Source organism: Bos indicus x Bos taurus, chromosome 29 (assembly GCF_003369695.1).
Source record: "Bos indicus x Bos taurus breed Angus x Brahman F1 hybrid chromosome 29, Bos_hybrid_MaternalHap_v2.0, whole genome shotgun sequence".
In the NCBI taxonomy this organism is placed as follows: domain Eukaryota; kingdom Metazoa; phylum Chordata; class Mammalia; order Artiodactyla; family Bovidae; genus Bos; species Bos indicus x Bos taurus.
Window position 1 is genome coordinate 39,397,089 of NC_040104.1, and position 23,610 is coordinate 39,420,698.

Genomic DNA, 23,610 nt, shown 5'->3' on the forward strand with positions numbered 1-23,610 from the left:
AACTCAATAAAGCCTTTTTCATGCCACATTATAGGAAATGGAGTTGTACAGTGAAGCCAATTAGATTTCAAATCTAGGCTTGCTATATTCTATGTAAGGGTCTTTGGGAAAATTACTTAATGTCTCTGAGGATCATTTTTTTAGGAAAAAAGATGCCTGTTTCATAAGATTATTATGGAAATAAAATCAGATAAGATAGGTAGATGGCTGGAAGGATGGATGGATAGATAGCCTGGTACCTAATAAGCACTCAGTGAATGTTAGTTTCTTTTCCCTTGAAGAAATACAATGGATTTATACTGTTTTTACTCCCAATAAATTACACATTTTGAATATGATCTCATTAAGCACATGATGAAGCTTTCTTCTTCAAACCAAAGAATCCTAATCCCGTCAGTGTTTGCTTGACAAAATGCTGTCCCATCCCTTTGTTAACTCTGGATGGCTTTCCTTGGTCCTTTCCACATATCCAATTTAACCTGTAGAATTCAAAACCAATCATAGTTCTCTGGAGGATGCAACAACCAACTGAGTTTTGTGGGAGTGTTTTTCTAAAAGTATGGTACTTTCTAGAAGGAGAGAAGTATGGAGGATACAATCATAAGCCTGCATCAACTTGCACTGCAGGTTCTGACTGATGGATGTTCTCACGTCCAACTGGAGAATACTCACAGACTGCAAAGGCTAGTTCCTCTCGTGTGTTTACGTAGTCCCTTTGCTTTAACTTTTTAAGAGATATGTATATCCCAGTAATGTAACAGCATTTCTTATTCTGGTCCTAAATTATTCTCTTGGAGCTGAGAAGAAGCTGATAAGTAGAAAAAGCTTAGGTTGTTCTTTCCTTGTTTAATAAGCATATAAATACAATCTTGGTAATCAAGGTACTTTTAATATATATTAACTCAGCAACGAGGCAAGCTCAAAGAGTGGTTTGAATTGCTTCCACAAATGATTATTATGTATATAGAAATATGCCTCCCCAGAATATAGCAAAGATACCAGTGACTGACTTTTAATAAAGCCTTATTTGATATATGGAGAAGGAAATGGTAACCCACTCCACTATTTGATATAGATGAGAAACTCTCATGGCTTATTGATTTACCTTATGTATAACAATAACAGCAACAACTACTATAGCAAACACACATACAATGCTAGTACTAATATAAAAATTAAACATATATGTAATTTTAATTCTTAAAAGAACTCGATAAGGATATATCATCGGTATTTCTGTTTTACATATTAGGAAACTGAGGCACAAAGAAACCAAGTAACTTGCTGTCACATAGCTTGTGAATTCCTTAGCCTGGATTTAAACACTGAGAGAATGGTGAGGATTCATGATCTAGACCCTCTTGTATATTATTATAGAACCAAATGCTATGAAGTATTTATTGAAAACTTTTTTTTTTTTAAGAAATAGAACAAATGTCACAATGAATATAGTAGTTTATTATTGAGAAAAGTTACCTGGTTCTTTCAGAGCTAAGTTTCTATTTAGTGAACCACTACTATCTCTGTTTTTTTTTTTTTTTTAATTATTGGAGTATAGTTAATTTACAATGTTGTGCTGGTTTTAGGTGTAAAGTGAAACAGTTATGTATATATTCTTTTTCAGATTCTCTTCCCATATAGGTTATTACAGAATATTGGGTGGACTTCCCTGTGCTATACAGTAGGTCCTTATTAGTTATCTATTTTATACATAGCAGTATGTACATGTTAATCCCAATCTAATTTATTACTTCCTCCCATGTTTCCCTTGTGGTAAACCTAAGTTTGATTTCTAGATGTGTGAGTCAGTTTCTGCTTTGTAAATAAGTTCATTTGTATAATTTTTTACTAGATTCCATATATAAGCGATATTATATGATATTTGTATTCCTCTGACTTATTATGATAATCTCTAGGTCTACCCATTTTGCTGCAAATGGCATTATTTCATTCTTTTTTATGGCTGAGTTATATTCCATTATATGTGTGTGTGTGTGTGTGTGTGTGTGTGTGTTATATGCGACCACATCTTCTTTATCCATTCATCTGTCTTGGCTATTGTAAATAGTGCTGCAGTGTATACTGAGGTGCGTGTGTCTTTTCAAATTATGGTTTTCTCTGGATGTATGCCCAGCGGTGGGATTGCTGGATCATATGGTAGTCCTATAGTTAATTTTTTAAGGACCCTCCATACTGTTCTCCGTAATGGTTGTATCAATTTACCTTCCCACAAAAAGTGTAGGAGAGTTCCCTTTTCTCCATACTCCTTCCAGCATTCATTGTTTGTGGGTTTTGTGACGACGGCCATTCTGACCAGTGTGAGGTGATACCTCATTGTAGCGCTGATGTGCACTTCTCTAATAATTAGTGATGTTGAGCATTTTTTCATGGGCTTTTTGGCTCTCTGTACATTTGAAGAAATGGCTATTGATTAATAGATTTTCTCTCCACTTTTTAATGGGGTTGTTTGTTGATATTGAGGTGCATGAGCTGTTTATGTATTTTGGAGATTAATCTCTTGTTGGTCACATCATTTGCAAATCTTTTCTCCCATTCTGTGGGTTGTCTTTTTGTCTTGTTGATGGTTTCCCTTTGATGTGCAAAAGCTTTTAACTCATTTTTGTTTTCATTATTCTAGGGGATGAATCAAAAAAGATATTGCTGCAATTTGTGTCAGTGTTCTGCCTATGTTGTCCTCTAGGAGTTGTACAGTATCCGGTCTTACATTTAGGTCTTTAAACCACTTTGAGTTTATTTGTATTCCTATGGAGGTATTGCTTTGTGCTGGGTCCCGGTGCATTTGAAACCTGGTGTGTGCCCTCCGAGAGTCTCTGCTTCTCTCAGCCCTGTGGTGCGCCTACACTCAGGACCCGCCTGCCGTCAAAGCCAAATGCTCCAGGGTTCTTCCTCCCAATACCTGACTCAGGCTGTCTTGGAGTGCTATTTTTATGTGGGAATGCCCCTGTGTAACTTCTATGGGCTTAATATTTTTTGCTGGTGAAGTCAAAGTGTTAAGTCACTCAGTCGTGTCTGACTCTTGTGATCCCATGGACTACATAGCCTGCCGGGCTCCTCTGTCCATGGGATTCTCCAGGCAAGAGTAATGAAATGGGTTGCCATTGCCTTCTCCAGGGGATCTTCCCGATTCAGGGCTCAAACCTGGGTCTCCTGCATTGCAGGCAGATTCTTTACTATCTGAGCCATTTTTGCTGGTAGGGCTGTTTTAATATGGATGTCTGCCACCTCTTTCCTCCGTGTATGCTGGGTGTTATTACCCTGATAGAAGGTATGGCTGATGGTGAGGTGACCTGGGCCTGCATTGGATACTGAGCGGGGCCTTCCCTTGCTCTGAGGTTGTCTCTGCCTTGTCAGAACAGGGTCTGCTCCCTAGTGGTTGGAGCAGGGACCCGAGATCTGTTTCTGAGCTGAGTTTCTGATTTGCGGTGTGAGGCAGGTGGGATTGGAGCACAACCGCTGGGAGAGAAGTCGCTGAGCTTTCCTCCTCTAGGGTGGTTCACCCGTGCGTGTGCTCTGCTGTGTCACTTTTCACCTGCTCTGCGGGCTCATACACTAATCCGCTACTGGACCTGCTCTCAGCGCCGCCTTAACCGTAGGAATGGCAGCAACCGGCTTCTCTCAGGCATTGTATTCACTAGGCTACCAGCTTACACGCACTGAAGTCAGGTTCCAGGACTGCCGTGACTGTGCAGGACTGCCCTGGGAGCTATGGAGGCAGCTCAGACTGTGACCGGGCCCAATCTCTATATGTGTGTGCCCACAAAGCCCACAGTTGCTAAAGCTAGACTCCTCTCAGTGGTGGGAGCTCTTGCTCATTCAGGTGTTCGGCAGGGGCTGAGTTTACAAAGCCGGCCGGGGTGGTGGGGAGGTGGATGGGTATAGATCCCAGGTCCCCACAGCCCACAGCTGTGAAGAGAGAGTTCTGCCCTCCCTCCTTAGTTGCACAGGCTCTGGGGCTCAGCTGTGGTTTCAGCTCCACCCTGCATGTGGGCCTTCTGCCAGGGTCTGCTCTTGAGGTTGTGCTGGAGCACACAGGGGTGGGGCTGGGACCACAGGCGGGCACGCCAGCCTGCTCAGGCCGGAGCCCCTCCGAGCACCCAAGGAGGTTGGGGCGGGCACGTGGGGAAATAGGAAACGGCGGCCGGGACTTCTTTCACAAACATGCGCGGTTGTGGAGCCCCTTACCCGTCCCTTCAGGCTGTCTCTTTGCAGCTGATCACAGTCCCCTTCCTGACCCCGGGTTCCAGCACCCAGCCTCCATCCACACCAGCACACACGACTCAGGCTGGGAGGCGCAGGGCTAACACAGACCGTCCATGCAGGTCTTACTCTGTCCTGCCTGGTTGCTGCGCTCTCCTCTGAGCCCCTGAAGCTCCCCTCTGTCCCAGCTGATCTTCCCACCAGGAAGGGGGGTGGTTCCCCAGACTCAGGAACCTCTCCTTCAGCTCCCCCACAAGGGTGAGGGTCCCTTCCCCTTTCCTCTTTGCTTTCTTTTGTCCTTCCTGGTTGCATGGGGATTTTATCTTTTTAGTGTCTGTGGTCCTCTGCTAGTGTTTAGCACATGCTCTGTTGTGAGAACTGTCCCATTCCCCATGTACTTGTGCAGAGAGGTGAACTCCACATGCTCCTGTTGTGCTATTGTGACTCCTCACCCCTCCTATCTGTTTTCTTCTTCTTAATAGAGGAGGTAGAATGTCTGATGTTCTTTACCATCAAAAACAGAGGAGGAGGAGGAGGTATCTATCTTTTCGACGGGAGGGCAGTTGGTCTTATAGAAGTCACATTCCTTTCACTCATGTTCCTATGGGTTTGGGGCGATTCAGTGGAGTTGTTGTTAGAGGCAAGAAAGGACACCCCATAAAAAAGTGTTTCTAAAATTTATGGTTTTCCAGGAAGGAAGGTCAACATCTTCCTCCCAAGTCTGTGTCCACTTATGGACTTTGCTGACGTGGAGAAGAGGAGAAAGTTGGGTAAGGAGAAAGGCGGCAAGGACTAACCCAAGGTAAGTTCCACCTGAAGGGTAGAAAAGATGGGTGCTGCTCATGTCTGCAAGCCTCGCATTTGCAGCTGCTGAGGACAGATGGGAAAGAGTGATCAAGTGCTTTGAGGAGGGACTGACGCTGCTTGGGGAAAGTGGTGAATGTGCCAGAAGGCTGCAGTGCGCTGCTTCCAGGGAGTCTGAAGGTAACTGAGGTCCTAGGGGACCATGTCTTGGTGGGGGGGCGGGGTTGCTCAGTTTTCTTTGCATTGGTGCATGTTTGGTTCTCCACCCATCCAGGCTACATCACCAGTGATCACTAACAGAAAGGAGATAGCCACAGGAGAACAGTAAGAAAGCTATTTCTCATATTTTAAAAAAGACTTGGAAAATTTTATTTGAGCCAAATGAGGGTAGCATCTCAGAAAGCTCTGAGAGCTGAAGTACCCATTAGCAGTCAAGACACAGTTATATAATTTTTTTTTTTTTTGAGACAGAGGGCTGTACATTAAATGACATATTATTAAAAAAATTTTTTTATTGCAGTATAGTTGTTTTACAATGTTGTTAGTTTCTACTGTACAGCAAAGTGAATGAGCTATACTTATAAGAAATACCATTTTTCTATTTTTTGAACCCCGTAACTACCAGAGAAGTAATCTAAGAGAAAGAAAGGTCTAGAGGGTGGTATGAAAGAGAGCAGATGACTCCTCTATCCACTCCAGAGCACTTTGGTGGACCCCAAGTCTTAATAATTATGTTGGAAAGAGAGACAGAGGTTTGACTAAAACACGAGATTTCAAAATGGAGAGAACTAATGAAGTTAGAGGTTTGAATTAAAATGCCATTAAGGAAGCCTACTTGTCCTGGGAAATAGGATTGAACAAAGTATAGATGGTAACAGATATTGGAAAAATAAAATGATTTCATTTTTTATACAGTAACCAGTTAAAGGTTCTCAATTAAACCAGTCATGAGTATAAAGCAAGTGGAGGGAAATATTAGCCCCTTTTTCTTAGCCCCTTCAGCTTCTGCCCGATGTGGGAATTGAGAAATGCAAAACACTCGGTCCTCTATATGTAAGCCTGGCCAGCCAACATCGCCACTCCCATCTTCTGCCTCGCACACCCAGTGCCACAGAACTCAATCACGTCAGTGGCCTTTGGCCACCTCACCTCACTGGTGTTCATGGTTTTTCATGTGCTTTTTCTCCTGCAGCGAGTACCCTTCCTTTAAATGTCTGTTAGGCAGATATCCACAGATGCTTCAGTTCTTAGCTTGAGAGTTAAGTCAGGATGGTTTCAGAGAAGACCTGTTTCCCCTTCCCTCTTTGTTCCCCATTCTCAGTCAAATATCCTTTCTGGATCCTTCCTTAATCCCTTATATGTATGCCCCATGTGATGCTTATGCCATATAGAGGTAGCTATCTATATTTCTGTCACTCTTAATATGTAATGATCCCGCTGAAGGAAAACAAGAGTTCTCACTTGACTTATTGCAGTACTTTGCTCAGTGGTTGGCGTATAACAAAAGCATTAGAAATATTTGCTAACAGAAAGGAAAAAATGGGAGCAAAGTGGTGAAGGAGGGTGGGGGAAGGAAAGAAAAAGGAATTTATGCTCAAAGTGATGAGGGTGCATAGTTTGGTTTAAAAGAAGACTCTATATTATTATCTTACCCTTCCAGGGAGATGGCCCGTTGGAGAGTCACTGAAGGCTGACGGGTTGCAGTGCTGTGTTGGGAATGACTGCAAGAAAAGAAAGACAAAACAAACACAGGTCATTCATTTAAAATATCTTTGCACATTCTAATCAGGCCTATGGTCAAAAAAACAATCAATCTTAGAAGAAACACAGGAGTGATTAAACAACTGTTCTTTGCTGATAAATAGAATCATCCACCAAACTAAAACACTCTACCAGGTAAGGGGTTAATTTTTCTTTATCATTTGATGTCAGCATATTTTGTTCAAAAAGCAAGCTTTAAATGAAGGGTAACTGTGAAAAGAAACATATTTGGAAGAGGTCATTATTTTCCCCTTGGAATAAGACAATGTAGAACATAAAAATACATTTCATTATGATGCAATGTATTTCTTTTTTTTAATTTAAATTTATTTATTTTAATTAGAGGCTACTTTATATGATGCAATATATTTCTAAAAAATGCACATTTTTTTCTAACAAAACTTTAAACAGAGCAAATTTGAAAATTGGAGTAGTATTTAGTACAAATTTATTAATTTAAATTTGGAATAATAAAAATAATTCAGCTATTGAGTGAACATAAAAGCTTGAAAAATGGGATTTTCAGTTGCATATTGATGTTAGAATTTAATGTAATTTTGAATTTATTTTGGTTGCACGATAATAAGGTAAGACTGATTTTATGGATAAGTAGTTGCGGTAGATATTGTAGTATCTAACATTTATTGAGCACCTATTGCCTGAGTTACTTTTCTAAATATATTTTTTACATCCTTTATTTCTTACAACTCTGTGAGGCATGTACTGTCCCATTTGACAGCTGAGGAAATTAAAGTACAGGGCAGCTTAGAAACTTGCCCAAAGTCACGTGGTAAATACCTGTGCTTGGACTGGCAACTAGACTGACACTAGTGCCTTTCTTCATATCACTTTCCAAATGGTAACAACTTTTTGGTTTTAAAGATTTTTGCCTTACTATCTAAGAATACTCTTCATTTGGATATAGAGATGCACAGTTTACAATCTAAGAGCAAAAAGGAATGTATTGTGAGTTTCCTTTGTGTTAAAGTATATGATAAAATGTATTTCAAGCTGTAATTTTAGTAGTATTTAAAAATTATTTGTAACAACAGTTATGTATACATTATACATATAGTGTATGAAGGTGTATATACTTTCATGTAAATATATATATATATAGAGTGAAACTTGAGTTAAATATTTGTAGAACATGAGGCATCTTCATACCATTCTAAGACTTCTCAGCACATACCCTGAATACACTGCCCCTGTCAAAGAGAACCAAGCTATACAGGTTGCAGATTTTTATTCAAAACGTTCATCCTCATGGGTGAGAAGAGGTAGCTCTCTCTGATGAGTATTTAACTGTGACATGGGTAATATTTACCTGAGGTTGAGGGAGCAGAATGTGTGACAACAGCTAAAATCTAGAGAGTGGTTTTCTTCAAGCTAAGCCTTGTGTCCTTTGTTTCCTGACTCCCTCATAGTGCTGAGCAATACTCACGGCACTAAACGCATTTGACTGACTAACTGAAAGGAAACGCAGCATTCAAGAGCCAGACCATGTAGCCAGACTGCTGCTGCCAAGTCGCTTCAGTCGTGTCTGACTCTGTGTGACCCCATAGATGGCAGCCCACCAGGCTCCCCCATCCCTGGGATTCTCCAGGCAAGAACACTGGAGTGGGGTGCCATTTCCTTCTCCAATGCATGAAAGTGAAAAGTGAAAGTGAAGACGCTCAGTCGTGTCCGACTCTTAGTGACCCCATGGACTGCAGCCCACCAGGCTCCTCCATCCATGGGATTTTCCAGGCAAGAGTACTGGAGTGGGGTGCCACTGCCTTCTCCGCATAGCCAGACTGCTGAGTTCAAATCCCAGCTTTTTCATATAGACTACTGTGACCTTGACTGAGCTTCTTAAAGTTCTCTGTAACAGTATGTTCCTCATAGGGTAGTTATAAGGATTCAATAAACATAGTTTTTAGAACAGTGCCTGTTATATGGTAAAAGCTACATAAAAGTATTTATTAAATAAACCAATATGATTTAGCAGAATGTGTACTTTGTGATGTTTCATACTAAATAAGCATAACTATTTATATCATTTCAGTTAGCCATAAAGTCAATGCCACAAGATATAGATTTGTGAGTATACCCTAACTTGATAAAATTAAAATGTAAAAATAACATTATAAAATTAATAGAAATCAGCCACAACAATCAGATGAAGAAAAAGAAAGAAAAGTTATCCAAATTGGAAGGGAAGAATATGCAGACCCCATAAATATAATGTCATTATATGCAGATAATGATACTATATAGAGAAAATAAGGTGCTACCAAAAACTAATAGAGCTCATCAATGAATTCAGTGAAGTCACAGGATATACAATTAATATACAGAAATCAGTTGCTTTTCTTTCTACTAATACCAGAAAGGTAAAGTTTAAAAAAAAAATCCCTTTTAAAATTGCACCAAAAAAAAAAAAAATACTTAGGAATGAACCTGACCAAGGAGATGAGACTTACATGCTGAAAACTAAAAAGTGCTGATAAAGTAAACTGAGGATGATTCAAAGAAATTCACATTGTTAAAATGGCCAAACTACCCATAGCAAACTATAGATTTAATGTGATCCTTATCAAAATACCCTAAAATTTATATGGAATCACAAAAGACCTAGAATTGCCAAAGTAATCCTGAAGAAAAAGAAAAGAGCTGGATGCCTAACTTTCCTAGTCTGCAGACAATACTACAAAGCTACAGTAGGAAAAACAGTACAATATTGAACAAAAACAGACATATGGATCAATGGAATAGAAAGCCCAGAAATAAACCCAAGCACTTATGGTCAAAATTAATCTACAACAAAGAAGGGAAGAACACAAACATAGAAAAGAGTCTCTTCAATAAGTGGTTCTGGGTAAACTGGACAGTTTCATGTAAAGGAAATTCAGAGCATCCTCTAATATCATATATAAAAATAAACCCCAAACAGATTAAAGACCTAAAATAAGACTGGATCTATAAAACTCTTAGAAATCAGACAAAACATTCTGACATAAATTGTAGCAATGTTTCCTAAGGCCAGTCTCCTGAGGCAATAGAAATACAAGCAGAAATGAACCTAAGTTGAACTTATACTGTGGCTGAAGGGCAGGGCCAGACAAAGTGTGGTCCCCTGGAGAAAGGAGTGGCAAACCACTTCAGTATTCTTGCATTGAGGACCCCATAAAAATAATGACAAAAAGATATGACACCGGAAATGAGACCCCCCCAGGTTGATAGGTGTCCAATATGCTACTAGGGAAGAATGGAGAAACAGCTCCATAAAGAATTAAGAGGCTGGGCTAAAGCAGAAACATTGCCCAGTTGTGGATGTGTCTGGTGATGAAAGGAAAGTCTGATGCTGTAAAGAACAATACTGTATAGGAACCTGGAATATTAGGTACAAAAGTTATGACCAACCTAGATAGCATTTTCAAAAGCAGAGACATTACTTTGCCAACAAAGGTCTGTCTAGTCAAGGCTATGGTTTTTCCTGTGGTCATGTATGGATGTGAGAGTTGGACTGTGAAGAAGGCTGAGTGCTGAAGAATTGATGCTTTTGAACCGTGGTGTTGGAGAAGACTCTTGAGAGTCCCTTGGACTGCAAGGAGATCCAACCAGTCCATTCTGAAGGAGATCAGCCCTGGGATTTCTTTGGAAGGAATGATGCTAAAGCTGAAACTCCAGTACTTTGGCCACCTCATGCGAAGAGTTGACTCATTGGAAAGACTCTGATGCTGGGAGGGATTGGGGGCAGGAGGAGAAGGGGACGACAGAGGATGAGATGGCTGGATGGCATCACTGACTCAATGGACATGAGTCTCAGTGAACTCTGGGAGTTGGTGATGGACAGGGAGGCCTGGCATGCTGCAATTCATGGGGTTGCAAAGAGTCGGACACGACTGAGCGACTGAACTGAACCAAGGTAAATTGGAAGTGGTCAAATAGGAGACGGCAAGAGTGAACATTGACATTTTAGGAATCAGCAAACTAAGATGGACCAGAGTGGGTGAATTTAATGCAGATGACCATTACATCCACTACTGTGGACAAGAATCTCTTAGAAGAAATGGAGTAGCCCTCATAGTCAACAAAGAGTCTGAAATGCAGTACTTGGATGCAATCTGAAAAACAAAACAATGATCTCAGTTCATTTACAAGGCAAACCATTCAGTATCACAGTTTTCCAAGTCTATGCCCCCAAAACTAATGCTGAAGAAGCTGAAGTTGAACATTTCTAGGATTACCTACAAGACCTTCTAGAACTACCACCAAAAAAAGATATCTTTTCCATCATACGGAACTAGAATGCAAAAGCAGGAAGTCAAGAGCTACCTGGAGTAACAGGCAAAAGAGCTACCTGGAGTAACAGGCAAATTTGGCCTTGGAGTACAGAATGAAGCATGCCAAAGGCTAACAGAGTTTTGCCAAGAGAACACACTAGTCATAGCAAACACCCTCTTCCAACAACACAAGAGACAACTCTACACATGGACATCACCAGATGGTCAATACTGAAATCAGACTGATTATATTTTTTGCAGCTGAAGATGGAGAAGCTCTATACAGTCAGCAAAAACCAGACTGGGGGCTGACTATGGCTCAGATCATGAATTCTTAAGTCAAATTCAGACTTAAATTGAGGAAAGTAGGGAAAACCACTATACCATTCACATATGACCTAAAAGAAATCCCTTACAATTATACAGTGACAACAGCTACTGCTTATTTAGAACTTAGTTCAAATCAAAATGTCTTACTAAGTCAAATCCCTTACAGTGAAAGTGACATGTAGATTCAAGGGATTAGATCTGAATGACAGAGTGCTTGAAGAACTATCAGCGGAGGTTCGTAACATTGTACAGGAGGCAGTGATCAAAATCATCTCCAAGAAAAAGACATGCAAAAAGGCAAAATGGAGGCCTTTTGCCTTTTTATATTGGCAAGGAGGAAGCTGTACAAATAGCTGAGAAAACAGAAGTGAAAGATCAAGGAGAAAAGGAAAGATACACATATGTGAATGCAGGGTTCCAAAGAATAGCAAAGACAGATAAGAAAGCCTTTTTAAGTGATCAATGCAAAGAAATAGAGGAAAACAATAGAATGGGAAAGACTAGAGATCTCTTCAAGAAAATTAGATACCAAGGGAACATTTCATGCAAAGATGGGTACAATAAAGGACAGAAATGGTATGGAAATTACAGATGCAGAACGTATTCAGAAGAGGTGGAAAGCATACACAGAAGAACTATACAAAAAGATCTTCATGACTCAGATAACCATGATGATGTGATCATTCACCTAGAGCCAGACATCTTGGACTGTGAAGTCAAGTGGGCCTTAGGAAGTATCACTACAAACAAAGCTAGTGGAGGTGATGGAATTCCAGTTGAGCTATTTCAAATCCTGAAAGATGATGCTGTGAAATTGCTGCACTTAATATGCCAGCAAATCTAGAAAACTCAGCAGTGGCCATGGGACTGGAAAAGGTCAGTTTTCATTCCATTCCCAAAGAAAGGCAATGCCAAAGAATGCTCAAACTACCACACAATTGTACTCAGCTCACATGCTAACAAACAATGCTCAAAATTCTCCAAGCTAAGATTCAACAGTATGTGAACCATGAACTTCCAGACGTTCAAGCTGGATTTAGAAAAGGCAGAGGAACCAGAGATCAAATTGCCAACATCCATTGGATCATCAAAAAAGCGAGAGTTCCAGAAAAATATCTACTTTTGTTTTATTGACCACACTAAAGCCTTTGACTGTGTGGATCAAAACAAACTGTGGAAAATTCTTCAAGAGATGGGAATACCAGACCACCTGACCTGCCTGCTGAGAAATCTGTACGCAGGTCAGGAAGCAACAGTTAGAACTGGACATGGAACAATGTACTGGTTCCAAATTGGGAAAGGAGTATGTCAAGGCTGTATATTGTCACCCTGCTATCTATGCAAAGTACATCATGGGAAATACTGGGGTGGATGAAGCACACGCTGGCCTCAAGATTGCTGCGAGAAATATCAACAACCTTAGCCATGCAGATGATACCACTTTAATGGCAGAAAGCAGAAAGGAATTAAAGAGCCTCTTGATGAAGGTGAAAGAGGAGAGTGAAAAGGCTGGTTTAAAACAACCTTCAAAAACTTAAGATCATGGCATCTAGCCCCATCTCTTCTTGGCAAATAGATGGGGAAGACAATCAAAAAATGACCGCAATTACAAATGCTAAGACATGGAAGCAACCTAAATATCCATTGACAGAGAAATGAATAAAGATGATATGGCACATTTATACAATGTAATATTAGTCATTAAAAAGAAGGAAATAATGTCATTTCCAGCAATATAGATCTAGAGATTGTCATAGTGCATGAAATATGTCAAAGACAAATATCATATGATATCACTTACATGCAGATTCTAAAAAGAAAGGATACAAATTAACTATTTACAAAACAGAAATAGTCTCACAGACTTAAGAGAAATTGTTACCATGGGGGAAGGGTGGGGGGAAGAAGGGATAGTTATGGCATTTGGGACTGACATGTATACCCTGCTACATTTAAAACGAATAACCAACAAGGACTTTATAGCAGAGGGAATTCTGTTCAATATTATGTAACAAAGGGGGAAAATTGAAAAAGAATAGGTACATGTGTATGTATAACTGAATTACTTTGTTGTACACCTGAAACTATCACAACATTGCTAATCAACGATCCTCCAATATAAAAAGTAAAAAAAGGGAGCAAATTACCTAAATAGACATGTCTCCAAAGAGCACATGTAAATGGACAACAGGCACAGGAAAAGATGCTCAACATCATCAATTATTAGAGAAATGCGAATCAAAACTACAAAGAGGTATCACCTCACACCAATCAGATTGGCCATCATCAAAAAGTCTACAAATAATAAATGCTGGTGAAGATGTCGAGAAAAGGAAACCCTGTTACACTGTTGGTGAAAATGTAAACTGGAAGAGCTGACTCATTTGAAAAGACCCTGATGCTGGGAAAGATTGAGGGCAGGAGGAGAAGGGGATGACAGAGGATGAGATGGTTGCATGGCATCACCGACTCGATGGACATGGGTTTGGGTAAACTCCAGGAGTTGGTGATGGACAGGGAGGCCTGGAGTGCTGTGGTTCATGGGATCTCAGAGTCGGACACGACTGAGTGACTGAACTGAACTGAACTGAACAGTCGCTATGGAGAGCAATATGGAGGTTCTTTTAAAACTAAAAACAAACAAAAAAACTAAAAAAAAAGTTACAATAAGATCTAGCAATCCCACTTCTGGGCATACATTCAGAGAAAACTCTAGTTTAAAAAGGTACATGCACCCCAATGTTCATAGCAGCACTATAGTAGCCAAGACATGGAAGCAACCTAAATGTCCATCAGCAGATGAAAGGATAAAGAAGATGTGGTATGTATACATGATAGTATTACTTATCCATAAAAAAGGATGAGATAATGCTATTCACAGCAACATGGGAGGACCTAGAGGTTATCATACTAATTGAAGTTAGTCAGGGAAAATAAATATGATATCATTTACCTGTGGAACCTAAAAAATGATACGGATGAACTTATTTCCAAAACAGAAACAGATTCACAGAAATTAAAAACAAACTTATAGTTACCAAAGGGAAAAAGAGGCAGAAGGCATAAACTAGGACTTTGGGATTAGCAGATATAAACGACTATACCTAAAATAGATAAATAATAAGGTCCTACTATATTACACATTCAATCCCAAAGAAAAGCAACGCCAAAGGATGTTCAAACTTCTGCACAATTGTACTCATTTCACATGCTAACAAGGTCATGCTCAAAATCCTCCAAGATATACTTCAGCAGTATGTGACCTGAGAACTTCCAGATGTACAAGCTGGATTTAGAAAAGGCAGAGGAACTAGAGAACAAATTGCCAACATTTGTTGGATCACAGAAAAAACAAGGGAATTCCAGAAAAACATCTATTGCTTCATTGCTTATGCTAAAGCCTTAGATTGTGTGGATCACAACAAACTGTAGAAAATTCTTCAAGAGATGGGAATACCAGACCACCTGACCTGCCTCCTGAGAAACCTCTATGCAGGTCAAGGAGCAACAGTTAGAACTGGACGTGGAACCACAGACTGGTTCAAAATTGGAAAAGGAGTTTGTCAAGGCTGTATATTGTCACCCTGTTTACTTACCTTCTACGCAGACTGCATCATATGAAATGCCAGGCTGGATGAATCACAAGCTGGAATTAAGATTGCTGGGAGAAATATCAACAACCTCAGATATTCAGATGATACTATTTTGTGTGAACTTGCAAAACGGTGGAGTAGAAGGATGTGTGCTCATCTTCTGCGAGAACTCCAAAATTGCAACTAGCTGCTGAACAGCTGTTGACAGGAGAATGTTGGATCCCACCAAAAAAAGATAACCCCATGTCCAAGGGCAAAGGAGAAGCTCCAACAGGAATGTAGGAGAGGCTCAGTTGTGTTTAAAATCAAACCTCAGAGATGCTCAGAGGGAGCAAACAAAGCCTTATGCGCAACAGGACCGAGGGAAAGGAAGAGGGATCCAATAAGAGACTGAGCCAGACCTGCCTGTGAGTGTCTGAGTGTCTCCTGCAGAGGCACGGGTCAGCCGAGGGACAGGGGCTCTGGCTCCAGCAGTCCTGGAAGTCGTGGCATGTGGCACAAGTCCTCTTGGTGGAGGTGGCCATCAGCCCCACTACAGAGCCACCGACCAGATGACCCACAAACTGGAGAACAATTATACCAAAGACGTTTTCACACTGTTGCCAAAGTTCTAGGGCCCACATCAGATTTCCCAACCTGGGGATCTGGCAAAGGGACTGAGAACCCACAGGAAATTTGACTTTGAAGGCCAGTGGGTTTTGATTCTAGAACTTCCACAGGACTGGGGAAAGAGAGACTCTTGGAAGGCACAAAGAGAACCGTGTGCACACCAGGACCCGGGAGAAAGGAGCAGTGACCCCACAAGAGACTGAGCTGGACTTGCCTGAAAATTTGGGAGTCTCCGGTGCAGGCTTGGGTCCATAGTGGTCTGCCGCGGGGTCAGGGACGCTGACTGCAGCAGTCCTGGGAGGTGCAACATGCTGGCCTAAGTCCTTTTGGAGGAGGTCCCTGTTACCCCATCATAGTTTGGCCTCAGGTCAAACTACAGGGAAGGAACACAGCCCCACCCATCAGCAGAAAACTGGAATAAGGATTTACTGAGCATGGCCATACCCACTAAAGTAAGACTCAGTTTCCTCACAGCCAGTCCCTTCCATCAAGAGGCTTCCACAAGACTCTTATCCTCATCCATCAGAGGGCAGACAGAATAAAAACCACAACTACAGAAAACTAACGAAACTGAACACATGGATCACAGTCTTGCTAACTCAATGAAACGAAGAGCCATGCCATGTAGGGCCACCCAGGATGGACAGGTCATGGTGGAGAGTTCTGACAAAATGTGGTCCACTGAGAAGGGAATGGCAAACCACTTCAGTATTCTTGCCTTGAGAACCCCGTGAACAGTATGAAAAGGCAAAAAGATAGGACACTGAAAGATGAACTCCCCAGGTCAGTAGGTGCCCCATATGCTACTGGAGAAGAGTAGAGAAATAACTCCAGACAGAATGAAGGGATGGAGCCAAAGCAAAAACAACACCCAGTTGTGGATGTGACTGGTGATGGAAGTAGAGTCCGATGCTGTAAAGAGCAATACTGCATAGGAACCTGGAATGTTAGGTCCATGAATCAAGGTAAATTGGAAGTGGTCAAACAGGAGATGGCAGAGTAAACATCAATATTTTTTGTATGGGTGAATTTAACTCAGATAACTATTATATCTACTGCTGTGGGCAAGAATCTCTTAGAAGAAATGGAATAGCCTCAGAGTCAACAAAAGGATCCAAAGTATACTACTTGGTTGCAATTTCAAAAGTGACAGAATGATCTCAGTTCATTTCCAAGGCAAACCATTCAATATCACAGTAATACAAGTCTGTGCCCCAACCGCTAATGCTAAAGAAGCTGAACTACTGAGCCCACATGCCACACTGCTGAAGCTCATGTGCCTAAAGCCTGTGCTTCTCAACCTGGAAATGCAGTGAAGTGAAGGTTGCTCAGTCGTGTCCGACTCTTTGTGACCCCATGGACTATACAGTCCATTGAATTCTTCAGACCAGAATACTGGAGTGGGTAGCCTTTCTGTTCCCCAGGGGATCTTCCCAACCTGGGGGTCAGACCCAGGTCTCCTGCATTTCAGGTGGATTCTTTACCAGCTGAGCCATGAGGGAAGCCAAGAACACTGGAGTGGGCAGCCTATCCCTTCTCCAGCAGATCTTCCCAACCCAGGAATTGAACCAGGGTCTCCTGTGTTGCAGGCGGATTCTTTACTAACTGAGCTATCAGGGAAGCCGTTCTCCGCCTGGAAGCCACCACAATAAGCTCATGCACCACAACAAAGAGAAGCCCCATTCCCTGCAACTAGAGAAAGCTTGCATGCGGCAGTGAAGATCCAGTGGAAAGCAAAATGCATACACAATTTTAAAAACTCAAAGATAAATTCACACTTAATTCCACTGTCTGGTCTCAGGCTTTACAGAATCACCTAATTTAATTTTCAGAGCTGTCCTATAAGGTAGTTATGAGTATCCCCATTTTATATATAAGAAAAAGAACATATAGAACCTAAATACCATGTCAGAAAACAACAGCTTTCAGATATGGAGCCAGAATTCCAACTAAAGTTATTTTTGTTTCCAAGTGTATGTGGTTTAAACTCTGTGATAATGACTCTCTGTATATCCACATGTGTTTCACCTCATTTTATATATACACAGACCATGCAGCACCTCATATCTGCATTTTCCCCTCTTATATTGTAATTACATCCTTTCTGGTAAGGTTTCCGTAATTATTATTTTGGTATTATATAATGTTACTGCCTCTGAAGATGTAATTTATTTAATCACCCTTTTACAATTGGCTATTTGGGTTATTTCTATTATTTTAATATTAGAAACAATGCTACAATGAATATATCGATATCAATTACTTCTTTATACTTGACAATTTCCTTTGAATGTATTCCCCCAAATGGAAACATTAGGTTATATTTTATGATTTGTTATCATTTTTCAAAGGTTTGTACCATTTATTGCCTCTAAAAATATGTGTCACTTTCACCACAATCTTAAAAGCACCGATAATGAAAAAAACACTGATAACATAATAGGTACAAAATGATATTCCATATATATAAGTATTTATTAATGAGAATGACTTTTTTTCCTATAGGTTTATCTGCTAATTCTATTTCTTTTGTTTAAACTGTTCAATATTTTTTCATTTACTATTTATCTTCCACTGGTTTATAGAGTACCAATATTTCTAAAGATCAATAATGCTTACTAACCAAGATTAATGAGTAACTGGAACTATTAATAGCTTCCTCACCATTAAACTGGCCCTTATAATGAAAACAAAGAATTATTCAGTAATCTAACTTTACTTATCACTACCTTAATTACTTTAATACCCTGCTCTAAATTATTCCAATAATGTCCCTTTTAAAGTTTCAGGGATAGATTAAGTACAAAAGGTATCATGAAGTGCTCATACAATTTGACTACTTTCCTATTACACATGCAAAGTAGCTAGTTTCTCCTAGCATGTAAATTTGGAATAAACAGAGCTTTTTAAAATATGAAATTACTCTTTTACTCTACTAAGACAAGTATGTTGAATGATCTGAGAGTCAAGACCTATGGATGCAAGGGAATTTTTGTTATACTCTGATAGCTACATTTAAGCAGTACTTGCAGTGGGTATTAGAAGCTACCTGATAGTGACCATAAGTATTTAAAAAAAAAAAACAAAACAAAACCACACCAAATATCTTCCCCTTGGGACCAGTAGGTTCCATCCTTTCAATATTGTTGGGTACATACACATAATGTTGCTAGATCCACTATGACTAAAAAACTACAGCCTGGCTATTCTACCTCCTCCAACAGAGAGGCTAGCCAGAAGGAATTCTGAGAAGTGTGGTGGAAAGAACCAAAGGAGGAAAGCACAGCTTAAAGCTTTCAAAAGCAAAAAGAATTCACCACCACGAAACCAGCTTTACAACAAAAGTTAGAGGAAATTCTCTGGAAAAAAACCAAAAGGCCCCAACCAGAAACAAGAAAAGTATGGAAGAAGAGTGTGCTGGCAAAAGCAAACATACCATAAAGGTAGGAAATCATCCACACAAAGCTAGGAGGGATGTTAAAAGACAGAAGTAGTATAATTGTATGTAAACACAATAAGCATTTAAGGCATACACAAGCACTTAGATGTAAAATATATCAAAAACAGTAAGGGGAGGAGAGTACGTATGTAGGGTCTTTAAAATCTACTTGCAATAAAGATGTCGGCAATTTAAAACAGCATATATGTGTGTGTGTATATATATATATAGACTGCTATATAAAAAGCTCATGGTAACCATAAATAGAAAACCTACAATAGATACACATGAAAAAGGAAAAGGAATCCAAATATAATACTAAAGAGTGTCATCAAGCCACAGGATAAGAGACCAAAATGAAAAAAAAAAAACAAAACCTACAAAAAGAAATACAAAACAATTAACAAAATTTCAATAAGGCCATACATGTCAATAACTACCATAAATGTAAACAGACGAAATGCTCCAAACAAAAGACACAGATTGGTTAAATGAATACAAAAACGAGACCCATATATATGCTGACTACAAGAGAGTCACATACATACTGAAAGTGAAGAAATGGAACACGGTATTCCATTCAAATGGAAATCAAGACTGCTGGAACAGCAATACTTATACAAAAAAGAATTTAAAGTGTTATAAGAGACAAAGAAGGACACTAAATAACGATCGAGGGATCAATCCAAGAAGAATATGTGACAATTGTAAATACATATGCACCCAATATAGGAACATCTCAGTGTATAAGGCAAATATTGTCATGTGTATAAGGAGAAATCCACAGCGACACAATGAGAGTAGGGTACTCTAATACCCCACTTACATCAATGGATGGATCATCCAAATAAAAAATCAACAAGGAAACATGAACCTTAAGTAGCAGACCAAACTGACTTAACTGATACTTACAGAGCATTCCACTTGAAAGCAGCAGAATACACTTTCTTTTCAAGTGCACTTGGAACATCCTCCAGGATAGATCACAGGCTAGGCCACAGACAAGCCTCAGTAAATTTAAGAAAACTGAAATCTTGTCAAGTATATTTTCCCACCACATGCTTTGTGACTAGAAATCAACTACAAGAAAAAAACAAATGCAAAAACACAAACATGTGGAGGCTGAACAATATGCTACGAAACAACCAATGGATCACTGAAGAAATCAGAGAAAATCAAAATATACCTAGAGACAAATGAAAATTAAAAAACGACAATCCAAAACCTATGGTACATAACAAAAGCAGTTCTAAGAGGGGCATTTATAGTGATACAAGCTTACCTCAGAAAACAAGAAAAACCTCAAAATAACCTAATCTTACACCTAAAACAACTAGAGGAAGGAGAACAAACAAAACACAAAGTTTGTAGAAGGAAAGAAATTGTAGAGATCAGAGCAGAAATAGAAACAAACAAAAAATATCAATGAGACTAAAAGCTGGTTCTTTGAAATGATAAGCAAAATTGATAAACCTTTTGTCAGACTCATCAAGGAAAAAAAGGTAGAGGGCTCAAATCAATAAAATGAGAAATGAAAAAGAAGAAATTACAGGTGACACCACAGAAATAGAAAGGATTGCAAGAGACTACTAAGAGCAAGTCTATGCCAATAACATGGACAAACTAGAAGAAATGGACAAATTCTTGGAAAGGTACAATCTTCCAAGACTGAGCCAGAAGGAAAAACAAAATATGAACATACCAAGTACCAGAATTGATATTGAGTAAGTAATTAGAAAAACTCCCAACAAACAAAAGTTCAGGGCCATATGGCTTCTCAGGCAAATTCTATCAAACATTTAGAGAAGAAATAACACACATCCTTCTGAAACTCTTCCCCAAAAATTGTGGAGGAAGGAACACTCCCAAACTCATTCTACAAGCCCACCATCACCCTGATACCAAAACAAAAGACACCACAAGAAAAGAATATTACAGGCCAATATCACTGATGAACATAGACACAAAAATCCTCAACAGAGTACAACCAAACCAAACCCAACAATGCATTAAAAGAATCACACACCATTATCAAGTGGGATTTATCCCAGGGATCCAAGGATAGTTCAATATCCACAGATCAATTAGTGATACACCACATTCACAAACTGAAGAAGGAAGATCATATGATCTTCTCAGTAAATGCAGAAAAAGCTTCTGAAAAAATGCAACAACATTTATTTTAAATGTTTAATTGGAGGATAATTGCTTTACAATGTTGTGTTGGTTTCTGCTGTAGAACATTGTGAATCAGTTATAACTACACACATACACATGTGCATGTATATCTCCTCCCTCTTGAGCCTTCCTCCCACACCCCACCCTGCCCTTTAGGTCATCACAGAGTGCCAGGTTGGGCTCCTGGTGTTATACAGCAGTTTCCCACCAGTTCTCTATTTTACACATGATAATGTATATATGCCAGTGATACTTTCTCAATTTGTCCCATCCTCTCCTTCCCTTGCTGTGTCAACAAGTCTGTTCTCTATGTCTGAAACACCCATTTGTGATAAGACTCTCCAGAAAGTGGGCATAGAGAGAGCATACCTCAACATAATAAAGGCCATATATGACAAACCCACAGCTAACATCATACTCAATGGTGAAAAGCTAAAAGTATTGCCTCTGTGATCAGGAAGAAGACAAGGATGTCTAATCTCACCACTGTATTCAATGTATTAATAGTTTTGCAAATCCTACCCACAACAACCAGGGAAGAAAAAGGAATAAGAAGTATTCAAATTGGAAAGGAAAAAGTAAAACTGTCACTGTTTTCAGATAATATGATAATAATATTATTTATATAATATTTTATAATATGATAATACAGAGAAAATCCTTAAAGCACCACCAGAAAATGACTAGAGCCCATCAATAAAGTTGCAGGAGACAAAATTAATATATAGAAGGCTGTTGCATTTCTATACACTAATAACAAAAGATCAGAGAGAGAAATTAAGAAAGCAGTCCCCTTTACCATTGTGTCAAAAAGAATAAAATACCTAGGAATAAACCTATAATGAGGTTAAAGAACTATATTCTGAAAACTATAAGATGTTGATGAAAGAAATGAAAGATGACCTAAACAGATGGAGAGATGTACCATGTTCTTGGACTGGAAGAATCAATATTGTGAAAATGACCATACTATGCAAAGCATATACAGATTCAATGCTATCCCTATCAAATTATCAGTGGTATTTTTCCCAGAAAAACTAAACATTTTAAAATGTGTATGGAAATACAAAAAACTGCTAATAACCAAAGCAATCTTGAAAAAAAACAGAGCTGGAAGAATCATGTTCCCAGATTTCAGGCTATTTTACAAAGTTTCAATAATCAAACAGTACAGTGTTGGCACAAAAGCAGACATAAAGATCGATGCAACAGGATTGAAAGTCCAGAAATAAACCCACTCACATATGGTCAATTAATCTACAACAAAGGAGGCAAGAATATACAATGGGGAAAAGACAATCTCTTTGGTAGGTGGTGGTGGGAAAACTGGACAGCTACATGTAAAAGAATGAAATTAGAACATTCTCTAACACCATATACAAAAATAAACCCAAAATGGATTAAAGACCTAAATGTAAGACTGACACTATAAAACTCATAGAGGGAAAACATAGGTAGAAAACTCTTAGATCTAAATTGGAGCAATATTATATTTTTTTGGATTTGTCTCCTAGAGTAATGGAAACAAAACCAAAAATAAACAAAAGGGACCTAATTAAACTTAAAAGCTTTTGCACAGCAAAGGAAGTCCCCAACAAAATGAAAAGACAACCTACAGAATGGGAGAAAATATTTGCAAACAATGCAACTAACAAGGGTTACACAAACAGCTTACATAGCTTAATATATAAAAACAAAGAACCAAAAAATGGGCAGAGGACCTGAATAGACATTTCTCCAAAGAAGGCATACAGGTGTCTTCTGTATACAGAAGGCCAACAGGCACATGAAAAGACATTCAACACTGCTAATTATTAGAGAAATGCTAATCAAAACTACAATGAGGTGCCAACCTCACATTAGTCATCAAAAAGTCTACAAATAATAAAAAGCTGGAAGGGTATGGAAGAAAGGGAATTCTCTTACACTGTTGGTAGGAATGTATGATGGTACACCCATTCTGAAGAACAGTAAACAGGTTCATTAAAAAAACTAAAAATAGGGTTGCCAAATGACCTGAAAATCCCATTCCTGGTTATATATCTGGAAAAGATGAAAACTTTAATTTGAAAAGATACATGCACTCTGTGTTCATAGTAGCATTATTTACAATAGCCAAGACATGGAAGCACCCTAAATGTCCATGAACAGATGAATGGATAAAGAAGATGTGGTGTTGGGACTTCCCAGATGGTCCAGTGGTTAAGACTTTGTGCTTCCACTGCAATGGATGTGAGTTTGACTCCTGGTCAGGGAACTAAGTACTAAGATCCCACATGCCATCTGGTTTCACCACCCCCCCGACCCAAATTCACACACACACACACACATACATATATACATACAATGTACTACTACTCAGCCATAAAAGATAATGAAATAATGCCATTTGTAGCAACATGGATAGACC

The 23,610-nt window shown here is 39.3% G+C and overlaps 1 protein-coding gene across 15 annotated transcripts in view; it reads right to left on the reverse strand.

The window, feature by feature from the left end:
• DLG2 (discs large MAGUK scaffold protein 2) overlaps nucleotides 1-23,610 on the reverse strand; it is a 2,318,993-nt gene that overhangs the window by 466,390 nt on the left and 1,828,993 nt on the right. For all 15 annotated transcript variants that reach the window (XM_027532391.1, XM_027532387.1, XM_027532386.1 and 12 more), the window contains one exon: nucleotides 6,675-6,743. In XM_027532391.1, the coding sequence (XP_027388192.1) occupies nucleotides 6,675-6,743 (69 nt within the window). The remainder of the gene's footprint in view (nucleotides 1-6,674; nucleotides 6,744-23,610) is intronic.